The sequence below is a fragment of the Rhinolophus ferrumequinum genome, chromosome 24, assembly GCF_004115265.2.
Source record: "Rhinolophus ferrumequinum isolate MPI-CBG mRhiFer1 chromosome 24, mRhiFer1_v1.p, whole genome shotgun sequence".
NCBI classification, from domain to species: Eukaryota; Metazoa; Chordata; class Mammalia; order Chiroptera; family Rhinolophidae; genus Rhinolophus; species Rhinolophus ferrumequinum.
Genome location: NC_046307.1, coordinates 6104037 through 6122224, shown reverse-complemented (window position 1 = coordinate 6122224; position 18188 = coordinate 6104037). Strand labels below are relative to the sequence as shown.

At 51.9% G+C, this 18188-nt stretch overlaps 3 protein-coding genes across 4 annotated transcripts in view; 1 reads left to right on the top strand and 2 right to left on the bottom strand.

Moving 5' to 3' along the window:
• Positions 1-2257, bottom strand: part of TRRAP (transformation/transcription domain associated protein) — a 119816-nt gene extending 117559 nt beyond the window's left edge. Inside the window, 1 exon segment of the mRNA XM_033095916.1 lies at positions 1559-2257. The gene's annotated coding sequence lies outside the window, so the exon portion shown is untranslated.
• Positions 2258-9493: 7236 nt separating this feature from the next.
• Positions 9494-14740, bottom strand: NOP16 (NOP16 nucleolar protein). Its single transcript, XM_033095919.1, has 5 exons — positions 14511-14740; positions 14312-14420; positions 13010-13079; positions 10457-10563; positions 9494-9921 (listed from the first exon to the last, which is right to left on the bottom strand). The coding sequence occupies exons 1-5, from the start codon at positions 14615-14617 to the stop codon at positions 9778-9780; spliced, it is 537 nt and encodes a 178-aa protein (XP_032951810.1). The 5' UTR covers positions 14618-14740; the 3' UTR covers positions 9494-9777.
• A 95-nt stretch (positions 14741-14835) lies between these two features.
• On the top strand, positions 14836-18047 carry HIGD2A (HIG1 hypoxia inducible domain family member 2A). Of its 2 annotated transcripts, XR_004421927.1 has the most exons (3): positions 14836-15048; positions 15393-15727; positions 16501-18047. XR_004421927.1 is itself a non-coding variant. In XM_033095920.1 (2 exons), the coding sequence occupies exons 1-2, from the start codon at positions 14895-14897 to the stop codon at positions 15557-15559; spliced, it is 321 nt and encodes a 106-aa protein (XP_032951811.1). In that variant the 5' UTR covers positions 14836-14894; the 3' UTR covers positions 15560-15810. The 2 variants fall into 2 exon arrangements, 1 of the variants encoding a protein (XP_032951811.1); XM_033095920.1 differs by lacking the exon at positions 16501-18047 and having other exon boundaries at positions 15393-15810.
• Positions 18048-18188: the final 141 nt, after the last annotated feature.

Sequence of the window (18188 nt, the reverse complement as noted above, 5' to 3'; positions counted from 1 at the left end):
CTGGGCTGCACCCTCTACAACTAAGATTGAAGGACAACGACTTGACTTGGAGCTAGCTGATGGGTCCTGGAAAAACACACTATTCCTCAATAAATTTTAATGCTCCTTGAATAAATTAATAAATGCTCTTTAAAAGCACCTCCCTGAGTGGGAAACAGACTGTTGGCCACCCTTTGAGAACTGCCCTACAGGCTGAAAAATAGAGGGAAACTTCATTTCTATTTTGAGAGCCCTCATAGTGTCTAGAGATCCTGGGGAAATTGCTTTTATACATCTTCTTTGCACATATCTAATTTCGTGCTGCCTTAAGAGGCAGTTTCTTGATTTTCTTCTTTCTTCAACATACACCACTCTTCTGCAGGCCTTTCAAAAGCCCTGCCTACCGGATACACTGCCTTGCGGCTCGCACTTCTGCCCCAGGGATGGGGACACCCTGACACCACAAAGGCGCTTCTGGCCACTCTCCCGGAACACCAACAGCACTCCTCTGATGCAGAGGGCACCTACAGCTGTTCTCTTTAGCAGAACCCACCACAAGTCCCACTCCGCTGACTTAAGACAGGAAAAGGCCCTAACGAGACCAAAGGGAAGCACTCGTGTCAACCCTGCTGGATGATGATCTGACTGTCGCTCCCTGTTTTAGGTCACACTCCCACCTCCAAACCGAAGGTCCTACAATCCCATTCCCGAAACCCAAGTCACAAGATCACGGCCTTTCTCTGCATAAAAAAATTCTGGTCGAGCCCAAACTTCTTAAAGGCTCGGGCCCCCTTTTCACCGGATTCGTCAACTCTTCCACTTCCCAAGGCCCCAAGGGGCCAGGCACCGCTTTCCAGCCTGTGGGGGGGTGGTCCCTGAGGAGTGAAAACGTCCCATCCCGCGTGTCCGTTGGAGAGCAGCTCGAAGGCCGCGGGAGCCGAAGGCCCAGATCTGGCTTCCGTAGAGCCCCCGAGTCCGGGCCCCGGCGGGCAGGCCCGAGCCTGTGCGGCACCCGCACTCGAGTAAACGGCACCGCCGCACACGGCCGCCCCGCCCCGCCCCGCCGCCCAGACCCTGAGGCGCCGCCGCCGGGCCAGAGGGGGCGCTGTCGCCGCCACTACCTGCGCTCTCCGCGCCGGCCTGGGCGAGCCAGGTGCCTGCGTGGAGGCCGGGAGATGCCAAGCTGGCCTTGGATGCCTCCGGGGAAACAGTGTCCCGACCCCGCGCTCTATCTTCCCGATCTCGAACCGGCCTCCGCTTCCCTCCTTTTGTCACCGTCCCCGGACGCCCAGCATCCGCCTCCCAGGCTCTGCTACGGCGAACGCCGAGGGCCAATTTCCGCGCCGCTAGATCTCCGCCTCCCGTTGCTCTCCAGCTCGGACAGGCAGCGCCGGAGGTTAGAGGGCCGCGGATTGGACTGGGCCAAGGCGGGGAACTGGGAAGCCAGAGGCACACAGAGCCTCCGTTGTTAGGCGGAGCCGCCGCGCCGCAAAGGCCTCCCCGCGCCTGGACCGCTCCGCACTCATCGTGCCCGCCTCGCGCGCCTCCCGGGGGCGTTCCGCTGCGCTCCCGCACTTACCCGACCTCGGCGGCGGGCCTGCTGCAGCCTTCACCCGCGACCCCCACCGAAGCCCCGGCAGCCGCGATCGGCGGCGCACAGTCCTACCCCCGCTTAAAGCGGCTGCGCCCGCCACGGGAGAGATAGGCCCCGGCGCACCGCCCCCAAGTGGGTGCGGCCTGGGCCGGAGCGGGGAGGGGAGGTACCGCGGTGGAGGGCCCGCCTGGTCCTTTAAACCGCGCCCGCGTGGGCGGGGCCGCCGGCCGGGATGGGGCGCCAGGCAGGTGACAAATGTCTTAGGTTAGGCGCCTTTTACCCTAAGTCTCCTCGCGGGGCCAGGCCCGGGGAGGGTGAGGGAGGGACGCTCCGCGGCTGCTGTGGGAGTGAGCACCAGACCGGCTTCCCCAGTCGGCAGCGATCCGGCCCGGGAAGAGTGGCGGGCACGGCGAGATTTTCTCCCACGATCCCTTCCTGGGGTCCTTCTCAGCCCGGGAAGAGGGAGGAGGCAAGATACCCTGTAAGCAAAGGAAAGTCCTGATGTTCTGCCTGGAGGTGGCCGGCTCGGTCATTTATTTGTTCTAAAGCTGCATCACCCCGAGGCTAGACCTCACCCTACAGCTTTCTGGCCGCTCCCGCACATGCCTCGGGCTAGGCCAGAGCAATGAAAAGACCGAGGAGGAGAGGGGCGGAACGCTCTGCTGCCCAGGTGTGATGGCGTGGGCTGGACCAACACGCCCTGGAACGTAAAAGTACAGGTATCTACAGCAGTCTGGAAAGCTTCAAGGAAAAGTTCCTTCGCAAGACCCGTGAGAACCCAACGGTACCCGTAGGTGAGCGGCTGCTGTAGGAACTGGAGACCGGGAGGACAGTGGTGGCGGGGGAAATGAAATAGGGGAGGACAGGGAGGCCATGGGGGACCGGCATGAGACTGGACGAGATTTGTGGCGAGGGGGGCCGGGCGATGAGTGTTGAATCTGATTGGAGCAGGAGCAGGGGGGCCTGGCGTGGGACGGACCTAACTCCCAAAACCCTGCCTCGGCGAACGCCTCCCACCTTGGCCTCACCCCAACCCCTCTGCTGCTGTTGAGATCTTCAACATCAAAAAAGCAGGCCCAAAGCCGGAGGCTCTCTGCGGCCTGACTTGCCACTCCCCACCTGCTTTGTCCCCTCCTCAGGCTGCCTGGGCACGGCGGCCGCCCTTACCTACGGCCTCTATTGCTTCCACCGGGGTCAGAGCCAGCGCTCCCAGCTCATGATGCGCACCCGGATCGCCGCCCAGGGCTTCACGGTCGCAGCCATCTTGCTGGGTCTAGCTGCATCCGCTCTTAAGTCTCGATCCTGAGCCCGCGGTCTGGCCTTGAAAGCTCCGCCGAGATCATTCCCAGCCCCGGGAGCAGCCACCGGTCCTGCCACAGGACTTAATCCCTCATCCCTTCTGATAAACCCCTGTATCAATGGAGGAGGAAGCGGCGAATTGACTAACCGACAGATTTTTTTCCAGGAGTCTCAGGTTGGGTTCAGTTTTGTGTTGCATACTTCCATCTGTGCGGCACTTTCTCCATTCCCTACTTAATAAACCCTCATACACTTGTAGTTTGATGAATTCATTCTCAATCTCATGCCCAAGGTTCTTGGGCTTTGGATTTAGGAGGGAACAGACTAAAGACTGCAGGGACTGTTAGAAATCGTACCGTCTAATGATTCTCAAACCTTCGTGCTCCTGGAACACTTGTTAAAAGTAGAGATTCCCTAGAGTAATACTATTTAAGGTAAAAAATGGATTTTCCAAGAATTTCCAGACTTCCAGTAGGAAAACCTCCCGATGAGGTTGGTCACGGTCCTTCTGAGGCAGGGGCTCTGCCCTCCGTTGTACTTCTGCTCCTCACCCACGCACACCTCCTGAGAACGCCTGAGACTCCACTGATCTAGACCATTCCCAGCTTGGTTCTTGCTGCATCTTACAGAACGGGAAACAGGCTCAGAGAAGCAGCCCGGTGTAGTGGAAATAACATAATCCCAAAGCCTGCCATTGGTTTGTATACTTAGTCTCCTAGGTTTAAGGACGAAAGGATGCTGGGGACCTAAGCAAATTAGAGGAGAGGCAACCCGTGACTTTCACGGTCATGTAGAGCCTCAAAGGAGTTCCTAGTCTGTGGTCAGCTCAAAAATGTTGACTTCCAGCCGGCCGGGCGGCTCAGGTGGTTGGAGCTCCATGCTCCTAACTCTGAAGGCTGCCGATTCGATTCCCACATGGGCCAGTGAGCTCTCGGCCACAGGGTTGCCAGGTTGATTCCTCGAGGCCCGCAAGAGATGGTGGGCTGCGCCCCCTGCAACTGGCGATGGCAGCTGGACCTGGAGCTGGGCTGCGCCCTCCACAACTGGGATTGAAAGGACAACAACTTGACTTGGGGGGGAAAAAAAAAAGTCCTGGAAGTACACGCTGTTCCCCAATAAAGTCCTGTTCCCCTTCCGCAATTTAAAAAAAAAATCTAAAAAAAAAATAATAATAATAATTCTTTAAAAAAAAAATGTTGACTTGGAGACAGATTCCTTCCATGTGTGACCACCAGTTTCACCTGCCCTCCCATCAGTTTCACCACCAGCTGCAAGCTGCCAGAAGGGAAAAAAGGGAGTGAAGAAGACACACCCCCTTCGCGAGCCCTCTGACAGTCTGGATTGCTAAATGGAGGTGTTTATGACGAAGACCAGCTAACTTTCTTCTCCCACCACGGTCTCTCATCTGTAAGGCACAGATATGAATATAAAATAGTACATTGTGGTGAACCTTGGCCTCAAGACTCAAGGAACAGGTACAGAGTGGTGAAGACTATGGAACTTCTAAAGAGGATAGTCACTATTCTTTAATGGTAAGCATTGTGGTGTCCCACGCAGAAAAATATGTTGAAATCTTATCCCCAGTACTTTAGATATCCTTATTTGGAAATAGCATCTTTACAGAGGTAATCAAATTAAAATGAGGGCATTAAGATCGGCCCTTGGGGCGCCATTTACCTCAGTTGGTTAGATCTAAGTTGATTTAAACTCTTAACAACAAGGTTGAGGTTCAGTCCCCATATGGGCCATTGTGAGCTGCACCCTCCACAACTAGATTGAGACAACTACTTGACTTGGAGCTGTTGGGTCCTGGAAAAACACACTTAAATAAATAAACGTTAAAAAAAAAAATTGGCTTTAAAAAAAAAGATGGGCCATACTCCAATATAACTGGTGTCCTTATTAAAAAGGGGGAATTTCCACAGACAGACATGCACAGAGGACAGGCGATGTGAAGATGGCGATGTAAAGATTAACTCAAGACTGTAGTGATGCACCTACAAGCCCAGGAACCCCCGAAGTTGCCAGAAGGTAGAAAAGAAGTCTGTAACAGATCCTTCCCTGGTGCCTTCAGAGGCCCATGGCCCTGCTGACACCTTGTCTTCAGACTTCTGACCTCCAGAATGGTTAGACAATAAATTTCTGTTGTTCTAAGCCACACACTGGTGCTTTGTTACAACAGCGCTAGGAAACTAATATGGTTGGCAATTACTCAAATCTTTTCAAACATGTACAGGTCACGATATTTTGAATGTTTCCTGTTTGCAACCTCTGCTGAAGGGGAAGAGGTGTGGTCCCTGATGGTTTATCCCAAATCCACAGAGGAGCACAGCGGAAAGATGCAGAGCCATAGGCCCCCCAAATCCAGAGGTTCCTGGCCAATCCCAAGGACGGGGTTCTGGCAGAGGCTCCCTCTCACCCAGGCTGAGACGGAGCCTCAAGTGGGAACCTCTGGATTCCTAGCGGGATATCCTCTCTTGTCTGAAAGCCATGAATGAAGCTGGGAAAGTTCTAAGCACAAATTGAGCCCTGACACCAATTGGGGCTTCCAGAAAAAATGAGTGATAATAAATAAGTGTAAAAGAGTTAACAACACACCTTTTAAGCCAAGAAAAAAAAATACATCAGGAGGGACAGTCACAACTTTGTGGACTGAGGGTGTGTGAGGGGCTGGGCCACAAGGCCAGGAGGGAGGGAGGGGGAGAAGGGGGAGGGTTCCCCCTCCCAGTCCTGGGAGATGGGGAGGAACCAGTAGGCTGTGTGCAGCAGCTGCTGGAGGCATTTCCCCCACCCCTGCCCAAAGCAGCTGCTCCTCTGCCAGGGCCAGCCCCTGCTCAGTGGCCATGCTTGTGGCTGCCACCTAGCGGGACAGCGGCGTCTGCTTCAGGGACATGAGCACCGAGCGCAGGCGGGACACGTCTTTGCACTGCTTGCTGCTCTTGGGGTTGAAGTCACACAGCTGGGCCACCTTCTCCCACTCTGTGCCTGGGGTCTCCTCCTTGGATTCCTTCACGAAAGCCTCCTCAGATGCCCTGCAGGTGGAGACAGGCAGAGGTCTCACAGCTGTCTGCCTTTCCCGAGTCAGTGACGCTCTGCCCCCGCCGAGCAAGGCTGTGCCGCCCAGCCTCCTCTGCGCTAGTTTGTCCACAGGCCTCCTCCCCAGCCCCGTGCCCTCTGATCTCAGGCCCCCAGGAACAGCATTGGCATCAGAAGCAGCCTCCTTGGGTCCTGCCTCAGGGCCTCTGCACTTGCTGTCACCTCCTCCTGAAATGCCCTCCCCCCACACCTGCTCAGGGCTTGTTGCTTCTTGTCACTCAGGACTGAGTGTGGGCCTCACCCTCCCACAGAGCTCTTCCCTTGCCACCCTACCCTGCATAGCAACCTCCCCTCCCGCACCCCTGCCCCAGCCGAGGCACTCTCTGCTCATTGCCTCCCCATTAAGTTCCCAACCTGGGGCTCCTGGCACGTAGGGGCCCGTGGAGGAACTAACGTGCTACCTCCGCCGTTTTCAAGGTCTCCAGGAACCTGGCAGAGACAGGACATTGACTAACCAAGTACCTGGTTCAACATTGTCTGTGTCCCGTGGACCCTGGGAGTGTCTCCAGAAAAGGGCGTGGTCAAATGTTGTGTCCAGCACAAGGGTTGTGGGGAGGAAGAAGGGCGGCACAGGGCTAAGAAAAGACAGTAGCCATGAATAGAGTACAAGCGGGGCCAAGGGTCTCAAGTCTCAAGGACTGAGCTCCGAATCGGGCCAACACGTAGTTTTTATTGGTAAACTTCTAAAGAGCTAAAAGATTGTTAATCTCAAGATCTGTGTGTTAGTAGCCTGCTGGCCGTCTTTCCGAAAGTTCCCATTGTGTTCCAGCTTGTACTTTGCCTTCACACACACGCACATCTCCACGGAATCCTTTGAAGGGGAGGGACCAGTATAATTCCATCGGGCCTCGGTTTGCTGAGACTTCCCCTCAAAGGAGCTTTTCAGATATCTCTCCATCGGGCCTATTTGCTGAGGCACTCCCTTGTGAAATCCTGGGAAAAGCGCGGGGGAACAAATGGCTTGGCAGCTGTAAAGCAACAGTCAAAAACGCATAGAAAACTCAGTTAAGGAGGGTCTTGAAGGTCTTTCATGTGTGTCATGCAGAGGGTCTCAGCTCCCGCTCCCAGTACAAGAACGCAGGACATGGTGAGGCTAAAAAGGAACATCCACGGAGCCATAGATAGGGGAGTCATACCACTATGTTCTCTATGGCAGCTGGTCGAGACACAAAAGCAAACATCTGCCAGTACCTCAACGAGGGGTCTTCCTGCACCCCAGTCTCACTGGCGGCCGGGCAAGACACAGGAAGTAGGATCAACACAATCCCCAACCCACCTGCTAACCGCAACCCGCACTTGCTAGTATAATAGCCACAGCAATTACATACAAAACAATAGTGGCTAATGGCCAACTGGTTACAGCTGATGGCCATCTAATAACTGAGCCAGCCCCTTTCACGTGAGGCCGAGAGCCTGGAAACTGCTCTCCGGGACTCCGTCCCTACAATGTGCTAATGTGCAAACATGGAGTGTGATGGACACAGACTCCAGCACATCCGCAGCATGTTTGACGGCACAGCTCTTTTTTGCCCAGGATGACTGTTATCTCTCTGGAGCCACAGCTTGGGGACTGCTCCATTCTAGACTTTGTTTTCGTTGGGAATCAAAACAACCAAACCAGCTTGCGCTGACTCAATGGAACCAGCTCTAAGGACTGGGGAGGGGATTAAGTCGTCCATCACAGCCTCGGGCCTCCAGAGAGGTGCCGATAAAAATCTCACAACTCTGGCCCATCTGCCTGAAAGGCCATGCAGTCAGCATTCCCCAGCACTGCCTAGGGCCAGGCTGAGGATTTCCAGGCCACGTGCCTGCACTTGCCCGGCCTGGTAGGGGATGTCAAGCAGATTAAACCAGTTATGACTGTGATAGGCACTGCTACAGGGAGTCGGGGGCATGGGACTGCAGCACACTTACACGGCCTGGGGGCTGGGGATAGCAGTAGGGCAGGCTGCCAACAGCTGGCATCTGAACTGGGTAACGAAACAAAGTAAGGGGCTAGCTGTGGGGACAGAGCCCCAAAAAGCAGTTTCCAGGCTCTCAGCCTCACATAGAAAGGTGCTGGCTCAGGTAGTAAATGGCCGTCGACTGTGATCAAATGGCCATCAGCTGTGGCTAGTTGGCCGTCAGCTGTAACCAGTGAGCCATTGGCCATGAATATAACTGCCGTGGCTAGGCTAGCAGAAAAAAGAATGGGGGCTAGCAAGAAGATGGTGGCTGAACCTGTAAGTGGAGCAGTGAGGGTTGAGAATTGTGTTGCTCCTGGTTCCTGTGTCTCCAACCCAGCCTCCAGTGAGAGGATAGTGGTATGACTCCCCTACTTATGGCTCCGTGGGTGTTCCTTTTTGGCCTAGCCATATCCTGCGTTCTTGTGTGGGGAGTGGGACCAGAGACCCTGCAGGCCATCCCGCGTGACACTTGGCGTAGTCGGCAGGATCCTCTGCACTACACTAGCCTAGTCAAAGGCCTGAATTTGGGATGCCATAAAGGACAAAAGTTCTGAGGCCAAATAACGAAGGCCCTCAGGAGCTCTGCTGCATACTAGACCCTAAAGGGGAGGGTTTCCTGGGACACCCCCAGCCTGTCGTTTCCGGCCTGCCCTGATGATGTGGGACAGATGGACTTCCTTCAGGAGCCAAAGGGGAGGACAGCAAGTGAAAGCCTAGGCTTCGCTGTTGGAAAGACTTGACTTTGAAGCCCCAATAACACCTCTCAAGCCTGTTTCCTTATCTGTAAGATGAAGATAAAACCACACATCCTATAGGGTTTTATGTGTGAAATGATTAATGTAAAAATACTAAGCCCTTCTTTTCAAGTAGGAAGAAGAGAGATTTTAGGTGCTTCTAGGAGAAACCTTAGAACGAGAGCTTTTCTGTATTATAATAGCCAAGGGCAAAGTATCAAGACTAAGAAAATGCCCAGTGACCACCCCCCACTCTGCCTGTGATTCTGCTGTGTCCTCATCTCCTCCCGTCCCCCAAATCAGGCAGGCCTGGCCCCAGAAATGACCGTGCAGTGTGTAGCCCAGGGGTTGGCACACAGTAAGGTGGTACTCAGCTTTCCACCTGTTTCAGAAAGCAGGTTTGGGGGCCTCTGGTTCCCTTCAGGTCAAGGCCAACACAAGCAACCTAAAGATAAGCATGAAGGCAGGCAGGAGGCAGCCCATGAGGCAGCCCCCACAGCTCCTGACCCTCTGGCAGTTGAGCCACAGCTGGCCTCAGACTAGGGCCTTGGAGAACCAGTCCAAAAGCTCCCAGCCTAGGGGTCAGGCTAGTGCTGGCAAGGCAGGCCCCTTCCACGCAGCCCAGGGTTCCTGGCAGGTTTCCATAGGAGGGTTATTGGAACTGCCATGTAAGAAACCCAGATAGACCAATGGAATCAAGACAAGAAGAGAAGGGAGGCTGCACCTAGGAGGGCCCGTGAATGTGGCACCCGAAAGCCTGGATGGCCTCCCTGCCTGGGTTGAGTTGGTTCTTACAGAGGTGGCCCCAGCACTTGGCTGGGAGAGGCAAATACAAAACCATCAGAGAAGTAAAATAGCCTTGTTTTATTATGTACAGACTGTATTCAAACAAACCATCCACTCTGAAAACAGCAGGTTCTGGTTTTTCCCAGAGCCCCCAGAAGAATATAAATTGGAGCCTCTGGGAAAGCAGTTCCTTCCCCAGAGAGGGGAGTGAGAGAGAGAAAAACCTTTTGATTCCATGGGGTTTGGCCAACCTCATCTGTAGCCACACACCCCTCCTTGCCTTACACCCTGGTTCCACCTTCTCAGGTCCAGGAGGAGGCCTCAGCCTGGCAGATATAAACCGTCACTCAACCTCCATCTTAGTCTTCTGCAAAGATTCAGTGAAGGCTTGCCACTCCGCTGGGTAAAAACGCTTATAGACGTTGATCTTATTCCGAATCTGTTTTGGGGTATCTTGATAGTAATTCTTCTCATCTCGGGCCATAGCCTAAGAAAGGAGAAGGGCCACTTGAGGGCTGGAAAGGCAAAGGTTCAAATCCTAGCTCTGCTGGAGCAGGGCAAGTCACTTCCTGTCCCAGAGGTTCAGCTACCTCACCTCAAATGCCATGGTGTATGTGGGGCAATGAGTGCAGATGCCCACAGGTACCAGGCAGGAGCTGGAACCAGCTGGGAAGCCCGCGCTCTATCCATTGCCAACTACTGCCATCTAGGATAGGAGTCAGGGATAGCCTGACAGCAGCCAAAAATGGGGACTTTCATTGGAAATCTCCCATAATGAAAATGGCACCTATTTCAAGTTCTTTAAAAATACCATGCAAACAAAACAACATACCCGTGGGATAGCCACTCAGCCTATCCCAGCTATAAGCATTCTGTCAGTGGGCTTGCTTTCCTAGAGTCTTTCTTCCCTGTTTCCGCTCAGTCTCAGGAAATAGGCACTAGGCAAGCAGATCAGATCTCGAATGCCCGGTGCCTTCCCAACGGGCCCCAGTGGTTCTTCCTGCCAGGCCTGAGTCACTCACCTTATAGTCCTCCCCATGGTTCTCCACCATGTAGCGTACGTAGTCTATGAGGTCCCGAGACAGCGTATTTCCTTTCTTTTCTGGGAGGCTGGCTTCTACCTCCAAGTCTGGGGTGAGAGAGCCAGGAGATGGAATAAGGTGTTGCTTCCTGCACGATTTGAGCTGCTCAGTTACCCCTTTGCCCAGTACCAATCCACACGAGTTGCTACACCAGCCATCAGATGGGCTTTGCCTCTCCATCACCACATTCAGTGCTAGAACCTTCCTCTTCAGCCCCTCGGATCCCAGGCTCTGCCTATTGACAATCATCTATGAGTGTGGCAACGACCCGAAAGCCACGTCATCTCTGGGCCTCCAGGTGGGTAAACGAAAGGCACCAAACTAATAATCTTGACTAGTGCCAGATCCTGGGGACAGAGATGAAGATACATTGCCTGCCTACAGGGCAGGGCTCCCTTCCAGCTTTAAAATTTTGACAATCTCTTTTCTTGAAGTATTACAACATGTGAAATGGAAACATGTGAATAAATGAGAATTAGGGCCTAAGGCTGGGCCCAGGCACCTCTCTGCTCCATATGAAGGAAAAAGCCAAGCAGTGGAGCCAAGAATGGCTTCACTTTTAAAATAGCTACGCAAATACTCCCTATTTCTCATCTATGAAAGAAGAAAACTAGTTCATGGAAACGAGGTAGTCAAATCTTTCCCAGGGTTAAGTGCTAAAATTGCTTATAGTTAAAATTATCAGGCGGCCAGATGGCTCAGTTGGTTAGAGCGCAAGCTCTGAGCCACAGGGTTGCCGGTTGGATTCCCACATGGGCCAGTGAGCTGCACCCTCTGCAACTAGAGTGAAGACAATGAGCTGCCGCTGAGCTCCCAAGCAGCCGGATGGCTCAGTTGGTTAGAGTGCGTGCTCTCAACAAGGTTGCCGGTTCAAGTCCTGTAACTAGATTAAAAAAAAGAGGGCCTGTCCGGCTCAGGTGGTTAGAGCTCCATGCTCCTAACTCCGAAGGCTGTCAGTTCAATTCCCACATGGGCCAGTGGGCTCTCAGCCACAAGGTTGCCGGTTCAACTCCTTGAGTCCCTCAAGGGATGGTGGGCTCGCCCCCTGCAACTAAGATTCAACACGGCACCTTGAGCTGCCGCTGAGCATCCCGGATGGCTCAGTTGGTTGGAGTGCATCCTCTCAACCACAAGGTTGCCAGTTCGACTCCTGCAAGGGATGGTGGGCTGCGCCCCCTGCAACTAGGAACGGCAACTGGACCTGGAGCTGAGCTGCGCCCGACACAACTAAGACTGAAAGGACAACAACTTGAAGCTGAATGGCACCCTCCACAACTAAAATTGAAAGGACAACACTTGACTTGGAAAAAAGTCCTGGAAGTACACACTGTTCCCCAATAAAGTCCTGTTCCCCTTCCCCAATAAAATCTTTAAAAACAAAAAAAAGAAAAGAAAACGGTGACTGGATTTGGAGCTGAGCTGCGCCCTCCAAAACTAAGATTGGAAGGACAACAACTTGCTTGGAGCTGATGGGTCTTGGGAAATACACACTGTTCCCCAATAAAGTTCTGGAAATACACACTGTTCTCTATTAAAGTCCTGTTCCCCTTCCCCAATAAAATCTTAAAAAAGGAAAAGAAAATATAAAGAACTTCCCAAACTCAACAATAAAAAAATAAAAACTAAATAAAAAAAAATTATCTCTGACTCAGATATCAGGGTTTGGAGGAGGGGGAAATGGGGAGCTGTTGTTTAATGGGGATAGTTTCGGTTCTGAATATGAAAAAGTTCTGGAGATCTACTGCGTGACCACGTGAATGTACTTAACACTACTGAGCCATAGATTTAAAAATGATTAAGATGGTAAATTTTATGTCATCTGTTTTTTACCACAATTTAAAAACTTTTTAATTAAAGCATTAAAAATGAAACTTTTAAAAACTTAGCTTCAACTACAATAAGTACACTATTTTATATGTGCAGTCCAGTGCTGTAATTCTTATGAGAATCGCTGAGATTCACTAAACATAGGAACTCAAGGAATTCTGTATCAAATGTCTGGCCATTCAAATCGTTTTACCTTCAGGAGAACTATTAAAAATCTAGAACAGGTAAGAGGAAGGATGAGCGGAGAATTCCAGAGTATTCATGCTTCCCTGCAGAACTTACTCTCGTTTTAATATTCAGTCTCTACAGCCTTAATATACATGAAATTGATTTGTCATTGGAAAGATTAAATGAGATGGTGGAATCTCTAAAAATCTGGTCATCTTTAAATTCATGAGAAGCTGAAATGCATGCCTGAAACTTAATGGTTTCTTTTCTATCCTCTCAGGGACCTGAATATCTCTGACCTCACTTCACACACCTGAGTTGTCAATAGACTGAAACTGTCCCAGCCGGGGACACAGTCCTAACTCTGTGAGCCCTGGACCAGCTCTCTTCTGCCCTCTGAACCTTGGTTTCTCCACCTGTAAAATGAGGACATCTGAAGACCTTTTCCAGCCCTGACTGCGCAAAATGATGACCTAAAGGAATGTGGCCAGCACCCACCATTTAGCACATAGGGCTTCCGCACGAGCTCCTGAGGTCTCTCCTCTAGGTCTATCTCCATCGCCTTCACCTGCAGAGAACAGAGCCAGTGAGACCAGTACACCAAGGAAGGATCCCAGATGAGGGGAAATTCTAGCTGCCCGGCCCAACACAGATACATTACCCATAAGAATCCCCACACAAGGTCAGGTAGGAGTAGATGACAAACAGAACCAATGCCCTGGAGGCTTCATGGTTCCCAAGAAACTCAAGCAAGCAATTCCTCTTTCTGTGCCTATTTACAAAACTGGCATTATACCCGTCGTTTGCCTCACTTCTTGGATAATCGAATGAAACAATGCACATGAAAGTGCTTTATAATTTATAATGACAGGGAGACTTCAGCTATCTTCTCTTTGAAAAGGTGCAACCTGACAGTGCTTTTGGCTGCAGCTTCATATTTGCTCTAGAAACAGTACTGCCATTTCTCTCTGGCATAAAGGGATAAAAAGAAACTTGCCTAAAAGCAATGGGACAAGTTCGATCAGCAAGCCCACTCTGTAGGTTACCCCTTCATGGAGCACTAGTCACATCCTAAGCGCCCCTGGGGATTTAGTAGTGAGCAAAAACTCTGTAGGTTATCCCTTCATGGAGCACTAGTCACATCCTAAGCGCCCCTGGGGATTTAGTAGTGAGCAAAAACCAAAGTCCTTGTCCCCAAGGAGAATATGTTCCGGGAAACAGGCACAGACAATAGACATAACCAAATAAATATATAATATACCATCAAGAATTTACAAGTGTTATGAATTAAAATAAAACTGGGAGGAATTTACTGAGTGGAAAGGGTGCTATTTTAGAAAGGGTGGTCCAGGAAAAGGCTTATTCAGGAGAAACTTGCCCCAGGGAAGCCTCAGACAAAGGATGATTGTATGGCTGGGGGGAGGTGTAAGGAATAGTAAGTGAAGACCCCAAACTCCGGGGAGTTCTTCTTAGGAAAAGTAAGAACAGAAAAAGACAAATTCTGGAAAATACCACTGAAATGCCAAGGGACCCAAACAGGTTAACTTCAGAGGGGGAAAAATGAGTGGAGAAGGACAGCGGAACTCCATCACAGGTCCAATGTGCGCTGAGGAGGGAGTACGAGGAAGGTCTAAAAGGGACCCTCAGCCACAGTCAGTGCAGGCCGCCCTAGTTGGCTGTGGGGAAGTCACAAACCCAGAACGGGTGGGAGGGAGGTAATAAGCAGGATCAAGTTCTGAAACCCAGCTAAATACAACGCGGGAACGAGGGTCAAAGACCGGGACGCTACCAAGTCAATACCTTTCTCTTACGGAAGGGCACCGCCTTGTTGGGGTCCATAGCCAACCCCATCTCGGCCAAGTTCTGCCGCACCGATTTGGCGTGGTCCCAGGCATGTCGGATGTGGGAGCTACCGGCAAAGAGAGAGAGATCGCGGAACTGTCATCTCCTGGGCCATCCCGGCCAAGGTCCCCAGGCTCCAGAACCCCGGCCCCCTCACCACTCGATCCGCGGCGCTGCCTTCCGTCTAGCATTCCGGTTAAGACGCTTTCGGTTAACATTGTAACCGAACTTCTGCCTCCTGGTCTTCCCCTTGGCCTTGGGCATCGCGCTGACCACAACACCCGCAACTCACTCCACTCCTCTAAGGTCCAGCACCGCGTGTAGCAGACTCCTTCCGGCGGGTGCGCGCGCGCTGTCGCAGGCTTTCTGGGAGATGTAGTTCGCCACGTAGTTCTACGTACGTTGCTGAGTACGATGACTCCCAGAATGCAACGAGCGGTTGCGCCTACGCACAGCACTCCTTTTCCCCGCCCTCTTTCACGACTTCTCCAGGAGGCGTGGTTTAGCGTCCCCATTTTCTCCTACCACTCTTGCCCGGGACATGGCGACTCCCGGCCGTCTGACTCCGGGGGCACCCATTGATCCATCGCAACCCCCAGTCATTGAGGGCTTTACCCCCAGTGTCTACAGTAGTACGGAAACCTTCAAGGAAAAGTTCATTCGCAAGACCCGCGAGAACCCAATGGTACCCATAGGTAAGCGACTGCTGGAGGAACTGTAGACGGAGAGGACTGTCATGTGGGGAATGAAACAGTCAAGGACCAGGGACGCCAAGGGGGACCGGAATGACACTGGACCAGAGATGGGGCGATGGGGCGCCGGGCGGTGAGGCGTGAACTTGATTGGAGCAGAAGCAGGGCGGGATTCAATGTCTAGGATGGGGCGGTCTAACTCCGGTGACCCGCCCCGGACCAACTCCTCCCGCCTCGTTCCCGCCTCAGCTGTTCTGAGAGCTTGACCTAGGAGAAGGGAGGTCTAAAGCGGGAAGGGACTCCGGGGTCGGACGTGCCACTCCCCACCTGCTTTGTCCCCTCCTCAGGCTGCCTGGGCACGGCGGCCGCCCTTACCTACGGCCTCTATTGCTTCCACCGGGGTCAGAGCCAGCGCTCCCAGCTCATGATGCGCACCCGGATCGCCGCCCAGGGCTTCACGGTCGCAGCCATCTTGCTGGGTCTAGCTGCATCCGCTCTTAAGTCTCGATCCTGAGCCCGCGGTCTGGCCTTGAAAGCTCCGCCGAGATCATTCCCAGCCCCGGGAGCAGCCACCGGTCCTGCCACAGGACTTAATCCCTCATCCCTTCTGATAAACCCCTGTATCAATGGAGGAGGAAGCGGCGAATTGACTAACCGACAGATTTTTTTCCAGGAGTCTCAGGTTGGGTTCAGTTTTGTGTTGCATACTTCCATCTGTGCGGCACTTTCTCCATTCCCTACTTAATAAACCCTCATACACTTGTAGTTTGATGAATTCATTCTCAATCTCATGCCCAAGGTTCTTGGGCTTTGGATTTAGGAGGGAACAGACTGAAGACTGCAGGGACTGTTAGAAATCGTACCGTCTAATGATTCTCAAACCTTCGTGCTCCTGGAACACTTGTTAAAAGTAGAGATTCCCTAGAGTAATACTATTTAGGGTAAAAAATGGATCTTTCCAAGAATTTCCAGACTTCCAGTAGGAAAACCTCCCGATGAGGTTGGTCACGGTCCTTCTGAGGCAGGGGCTCTGCCCTCCGTTGTACTTCTGCTCCTCACCCCACGCACACCTCCTGAGAACGCCTGAGACTCCACTGATCTAGACCATTCCCAGCTTGGTTCTTGCTGCATCTTACAGAACGGGAAACAGGCTCAGAGAAGCGCCCGGTGTAGTGGAAACAACATAATCCCAAAGCCTGCCATTGGTTTGTATACTTAGTCTCCTAGGTTTAAGGACGAAAGGATGCTGGGGACCTAAGCAAATTAGAGGAGAGGCAACCCGTGACTTTCATGTTCATGTAGAGCAGGGGTGTCCAAACTTTTCTCAACGTTTTTCACCAAGGGCCACATGCGGTAAAATACACACACAGCCGGGCCACTCACTCGCGGTGAAGTATGTATTGCCTCAGCTGGTTTATTTAAGTAAACTAAATATATTTTTGGAATTTGCTGCAGACCAATTAACAATGGATTGCGGACCGCAGTTTGGATACCCCTGATATAGAGCCTCAAAGGAGTTCCTAGTCTGTGGTCAGCTCAGAAGTGTTGATTTGGAGCCAGATTCCTTCCATGTGTGACTCCCATCAGTTTCAACACAAGCTGCAAGCGGCCAGAAGGGAAAAATGGGAGTGAAGAAGACACACCCCCTTCGCGGGCACCCTGACAGTCTGGATTGGGGTTTCCCGTCAGATCTCAGGAATTTTTTTCGCTTTCCCGTTCCGGAATCCCGAGATACAAACTGTTTTCTGTTCTCCATGATGAATTGTTTCCGCAAAGTGACGCGGCCGATACTACCAACCACCTGGGTTCGATTTTCCAGATTTCCTGACCAACTTTTCTCGGGATTCGGGTACAGAAAAGCGAAAAAAAATTCCCGAGAACGGGCGCGGGAATCCCACCCGGAAACCCGAGTCTGGATTTCTAAATGGAGGCATGTATGACTAGGGCCAGCTAAGTTTCTTATTCCCACCACGGTCTCTCATCTGTAAGGCACAGATTATGAATATAAAGCAGTATATTGTGGTGACCTTTGGCCTCAAGACAGAGTGGTGAAGACTATGGAACTTCTAAAGAGGATAGTCACTATTCTTTAATGGTAAGCATTATTATGTGTTCCCACCCTCCAAGAAAAATATGTTGAAGTCCCCTCCCCAGTACGTCAGATGTCCTTACTTGGAAGTAGCATCTCTACAAAGGTAATCAAATTAAAATGAGGTCATTAAGGTAGACCCTACTCCAATAAGACCGACTGGTGTCATTAAAAGGGAACTTGCACAGACAGACATGCACAGAGGACAGGCGATGTGAAGATGGCGATGTAAAGATTAACTCAAGATTGTAGTGATGCACCTACAAGCCCAGGAACCCCCGAAGTTGCCAGAAGTTAGAAAAGAAGTCTGCAACAGATCCTTCCCTGGTGCCTTCAGAGGCCCATTTGGAGCCAGATTCCTTCCATGTGCTGACGCCTTGTCTTCAGACTTCTGACCCCCAGAATGGTTAGACAATAAATTTCTGTTGTTCTAAGCCACACACTGGTGCTTTGTTACGACAGCGCTAGGAAACTAATATGGTTGGCAATTACTCAAATTTTTTAAACATGTACAGGTCACGATATTTTGAATGTAGCCTGTTTGCAACCTCTGCTGAAGGGGAAGAGGTGTGGTCCCTGATGGTTTATCCCAAATCCACAGAGGGGCACAGAGGAAGGATGCAAAGCCGTGGGCTCCCCAAATCCAGAGGTTTCTGGCCAATCCCAAGGAAGGGGGTCTGGCAGAGGCTCCCTGTCACCCAGGCTGAGACGGAGCCTCCACTGGGAACCTCTGGTCTCACCTCTCCCACCCTCGAAGCCTCTTACCCTCTGGGAGTTTAGGTGTCTGTGGTATATGATGAGGACAATAGAATCCCCATCACACAGGCTTGTTCAAAGATCAGAAAGGATCAAACTTGCAAACAAATTCTGTGAGAGGTTGTCATTCCTCCTTCGAGGAGATGTAGAGAAAGCAGATACAGACAGCTTGGGACACCACCCACTTCCTACTGGGAGTTCCTGGGCCCCCGGGGAAGAGCCTCACCTTGTCTCTATGCCATGAAGCTGGGAAAGTTCTAAGCACAAACTGAGCCCTGACACCAATTGGGACTTCAGA